Consider the following 4,934-nt stretch of genomic DNA (forward strand, 5'->3'; position numbering starts at 1 on the left):
GAATGAGGAAGGTTTCTGCCAGACAAGTACATTGAGTTAAGAGAACAAATTCCATTAAAATGCAGCAAGCACATATTTGAAGCTGCTGGTGTCTCTGGAGTCCCACCAACATCAAGATGTAGGATCCTGCAGAGGCTTGCAATTATGCAAATCCTTCCACTCAGCCACCTGTTTCACAGGCAGAAATGGCTGCAGTGGGCCCAGACAGACATGAAGACTCATTTTCAAACAGTCTGGTTCACTGATGACTGCTGTTCATCCCTGGATGGTCCAGATGGATGGAGTAGTGGGTGGTTAGTGGATGGCCACCATGTCCCAACAAGACTGCAACATCATATAAGGAGGTGGCAGAGTCATGTTGGGCTGGAATCACAGGGAGAGAGCTGCTTAGGGTGTGAAAATGATCTCTGAAAAATATGTGGAGTTTCTGATTGGCCATTTTCTTCCATGATACAAAAAGAAGAACTTTGATTTTTGTAGCAAAATAATCTTCATGCACGACAATGCACCATCTCATGCTGCAAGGAATACGCCTGCCTCATTGACTGTTATGAGCATAAAAGGAGATAAAGTGATGGTATGGCCCCCTTCCTCTCTGACCTCAACTCTATTGAGAACCTTTGGAGAATGCTAAATGTTTATGAGGAAGGGAGGCAGTTAACATCCAAACAGCAGCTCTGGAATAATATTCTGACAGAAAGAAATTCAAGCAGAAACACAACAAAAACTCACAAGTTCAACGGATGCAAGAATTGTGAAGCTGCTATCGCACGAGGGGTCTCATGTTGAAATGTAACTTGACCCGTTAAGATTTTTTTGATTGAAATAGTTTTGGATTTGAGTATATATGAACTCCTAAAGCAGAAAATTAAAAAAATGACTATTTTTGCATATTAGCATCTTTCAAAACTCTGTTTTTTGTAATAATTTGTAAAAAAAAAAAGCATTTTCTAGTTTTTTATTTAAAAAAACTAGAAAATTGGGAGATTTTTCTGAAAACATTTAATTTATTCTAAATCAGTTAGGGTCATGAAATTGATGCTGATTGTCATTTGCATAGAAACAAATGCTTTGCATAATAATTTGAAACAAGATCAAATTTCACTGGTGAATTAAGAGGTTTTAATGAAAAAAATGTTAATTTTATCTGTACATTGCCAGAGATACATTAGAAGTAAAGCTCCGTTAATGATGCTGATTCATCATTGTGTGTTTGTTTCCTGCAGGAGAACCCAGCTCTGTCTGTTGCAGTGAAGACGTGCAAGAACTCAACGTCGGACAGCGTCAGGGAAAAGTTCCTGCAGGAAGCATGTAAAAGCCTGCACATGCAGATCTGTACTGACAGAAGCTGCTCGTTCTTTAGCAGAAGAGCGGCAGCGTTTGATCCGTGTGTTTTATGGGATTTTTCTTTCTGCAGTAACCATGCGTCAGTTTGACCATCCTCACATCGTAAAGCTGATGGGAGTGATCACAGAGAATCCTGTGTGGATCATCATGGAGCTCTGCACACTAGGAGAGGTATCATAAAAAAATGAAGAGTTTTTATGTGTTTTGCCTTTAGTACAAAGTCTAATATAATTCAGAAGAGAAAACTCTTTAATCTAATGGTTTATTGTTTGTGGTATCTTCTTCTTTCTTCTTCTTTTTTTATAGTGATTTCTTTTCTTTTTTTAGATTTTAGAAGCGTTTTAGCTTAGCTTTATTGTGTTTTTTAATACTTTTTTGTATAAATTAAATATTTCCATTTCAAGTCTTTGAGTTTGGTTCAGTAAAATGTTGTTCTTTTGACATTTGTTGCTGATTTTCTAAAACTTCAAATGCATTCTCACTCTTTTCTTAATGTTATTGTCTTATGTTTGTGGTGCTTTATTTATTTTTTACATTTTATGTACATACTTTTTCCTCATGTTTTAAACTCAGTCTGTAAGTGTCACTTCTTCACATGTTTTTCTGTGCTCTTTTCTTTTTCCTGTAGCTGCGGTCATTTCTCCAGGTCAGGAAGTATAGTCTGGACCTGGCCACGCTCATCCTGTACTCATACCAGCTCAGCACAGCACTGGCATATCTGGAGAGCAAACGCTTTGTCCACAGGTGGGAATGAGTCCTGAAGCCAGAGCTGCATGACGTCATTCTAATGCTGCACTCACACCCAATTCGATTCATGCATCAGGGATGTCCAGTTTCTACATAACGTAAATGTACAGACTCGATCAGAGGTCCTGCGTCGTGTTTAAAAGGTTGGGCTTGTCAGTCCAGTAGCAGCATGTTTCAGACGTTGCAGTGCAATTTGTTTGACACGGTAGTCAAACTGGGTCACAGAGAGACAGAAGTACCTCTGAAAGTAACCATCATTTAGACGTAGCTCCTGCAGTAAATGGTGAAGCTCCCTGGAGTGGAAGTCTCTGAATGATCTCATGAACCCAGAAATTGAGACGCGATTACCAATCCTTTTGTAGAAATAAAAAAAAAACCTGATCATCTTGTGACTTCCATGCATTTTAGATAAGATATATAGTTTGTAGTGGTGAGGCTAAAAACTTTGGACAATAGTTCCTCCTACACGCATCTGGAGCGTCAAGTTTATGAACACGTTTATGGACTAGCATGTTTTGACCCTTGTCGAAAGAAAGACTGGATGCAAATTCGCATTCAGTGTGAACGCAGCATCATATTATTATACGTCAAAGATAAATAAAAACTCACAACTTGTTGTCACATAGAAAATATTTTTTTAAAAATCAATCCACTTGTGCTCTGACCTCCTCAGGGACATTGCAGCGAGGAATGTGTTGGTGTCCACAGTCGACTGCGTAAAACTGGGAGACTTTGGTTTGTCACGATACATGGAAGATAGTTCGTATTATAAAGGTATGAAAGCACACAGACAACATGTTGTAATCCTGCACGTTTTCTCTGTTCCACCTTGTGGGAGAAAGCTGTTGTTCATTGATCTTACATGATCAGTGAAGTGTAACATATTTTCACTCTCGATTCCAGCATCTAAAGGTAAATTACCTATTAAATGGATGGCTCCAGAATCAATCAACTTCAGGCGATTTACCACAGCCAGTGATGTGTGGATGTTTGGTAAGTTAAGCGATCAGTCAGAGCTCAGCCTTTATTCTGGGTCTAGAACAACACGTGTCTGTCTCGTTGTAGGTGTCTGCATGTGGGAGATTCTGATGTACGGCATCAAGCCTTTCCAGGGTGTGAAGAACAACGACGTCATCGGCAGGATAGAGAACGGCGAGCGATTGGCTATGCCCCCTCAATGCCCCCCAACCCTCTACAGCCTGATGACAAAGTGTTGGTCGTACGACCCCAGCAAGAGGCCGCGCTTCAATGAACTGAAAACCCAACTCAGGTACTAAAAGAAACACAGCAGAGATTTTGGGTGCTTTAAGAACCTGTGTGAATGAGTCTTAGTGGACAAAGATACTGTGTGGTTGCTGGTCTGCCTCAGCAGGAGTAGTTTTCTCTTAGACTTGATAGGTGTTTTTGCGGTATATTTCTCACTTGTCCCACTCCAAGTGTTAAACGGTACATGAGCAAGGCATTTAATCATGGGTTGCCCTCTATTCTCCTGTGCAGCCATCCTTGTTTAAAGCCTTTGTCACAACTGCCCTTATGGGAGGATATGGGCTGTCTGTGCAGATGAAAAATGGACAGATCTATATGAGGCACACAAGTCATATCAAGGTCGTCGACTGTTCGGTGACCCCTTAAAGTGAAAATGTTCATACACATTTTTTCTATGGGCATGCTGCAAGCGACAAGTCATAATAAATACTTATACATCCCACAAGGGTAAAAACACAGGCGTGTCATATGGATTTTTTATTTATTCAACCCACCCAAAATCCTGCGGAATACGCAAGTGGCCCATTAGTGCTGTTTATGTGATCAGAGGCCTGACAAATTAGGAAATTAGATAATCCGAGTTTAGATGTCTACAGGCATCTTATGGGCATGTGCACACCCCGTGTGGGCATCATTTGTGGGTCACAAATACGTCACAGGGTCACAGGCTTATACTTCAAGTACCGGAAAATCAATACGTTTCCCCTGTCAGAATTTGTTTCCCCAGTCTCAGGCATCTTTCCGGCAGGGGAACGTACCTTAGAACAGCACCAGCTAGTGGGCGAAGAAGAATACAGCCGAAAAGACGACAAAACTTTCGGCTTGGATCTTGACTCAGAAAAAAGTGCCCGTCGGACGCTTGCTGTTCTCATAAAACCTTTCCACCAATCAATGAATTTCATCATGTGACTACAGTATCTCCACCCTAACTGATCCATTCCTTTTTTCTATGGACCTACAATGAACTGGGGACCAAAAATAGTACATATCGTTCCTGCTTAATGGGTCAATTTTATTATGGAAATGCTCAAAGTAATGGTCCGGTCTGGACCGCTCAGTGGAAACGAGGCATAGTACTCAAATTTCATTGGTGATTAGATTGTGATGTAGGGGTCCCGTACGACAGCGTCACTCTTGCACTTAAGTGATAAGTGCAAGCAACTTCCACTAACCTTATGAATACTTCCCAAAACAGTTACCACACATTGCCAACAGTACATTAAATTCTGATGGCTGCAGGAGCCTCAAGGGAACTGCAAGACGTACCTGCACTCCTATAAGAGGCACTTGCTTCTGTCTACAACCCTCCATGAGCCCAGACAACCCAGAACCTCTCAGCACCTATACAAATCAACCCCCGTACAGGTGCATGTGATTAAGGCTTTTGTGATGTTAGTAAATTTGTGTTTAATTTAAGTGAGTTGTGTAAAATCTCTGCTTGTTTTTGCAAATGCGAATTTATACTTTCTTGCATGTTTTGAAATAAGAGAATGAGTAGTTTTCAAGAAACAAAGGATTAAACATTGTTTTTTATTCTCTAGGAGTTAATGTCAACTGTGCTGAACATCTGTGCT

The 4,934-nt window shown here is 40.7% G+C and overlaps 1 protein-coding gene across 15 annotated transcripts in view; it reads left to right on the forward strand.

Annotated features, from left to right (window-relative positions):
- Positions 1 to 4,934, forward strand: part of LOC112143206 (focal adhesion kinase 1) — a 62,176-nt gene that overhangs the window by 32,690 nt on the left and 24,552 nt on the right. For all 15 annotated transcript variants that reach the window (XM_036215726.1, XM_036215721.1, XM_036215727.1 and 12 more), the window contains 6 exons: positions 1,227 to 1,311; positions 1,418 to 1,518; positions 1,976 to 2,091; positions 2,768 to 2,868; positions 2,998 to 3,087; positions 3,160 to 3,364. In XM_036215726.1, coding sequence (XP_036071619.1) covers positions 1,227 to 1,311; positions 1,418 to 1,518; positions 1,976 to 2,091; positions 2,768 to 2,868; positions 2,998 to 3,087; positions 3,160 to 3,364 — 698 coding nt within the window. The remainder of the gene's footprint in view (positions 1 to 1,226; positions 1,312 to 1,417; positions 1,519 to 1,975; positions 2,092 to 2,767; positions 2,869 to 2,997; positions 3,088 to 3,159; positions 3,365 to 4,934) is intronic.

The sequence above is a fragment of the Oryzias melastigma genome, linkage group LG16 (assembly GCF_002922805.2).
Source record: "Oryzias melastigma strain HK-1 linkage group LG16, ASM292280v2, whole genome shotgun sequence".
Lineage (NCBI taxonomy): Eukaryota > Metazoa > Chordata > Actinopteri > Beloniformes > Adrianichthyidae > Oryzias > Oryzias melastigma.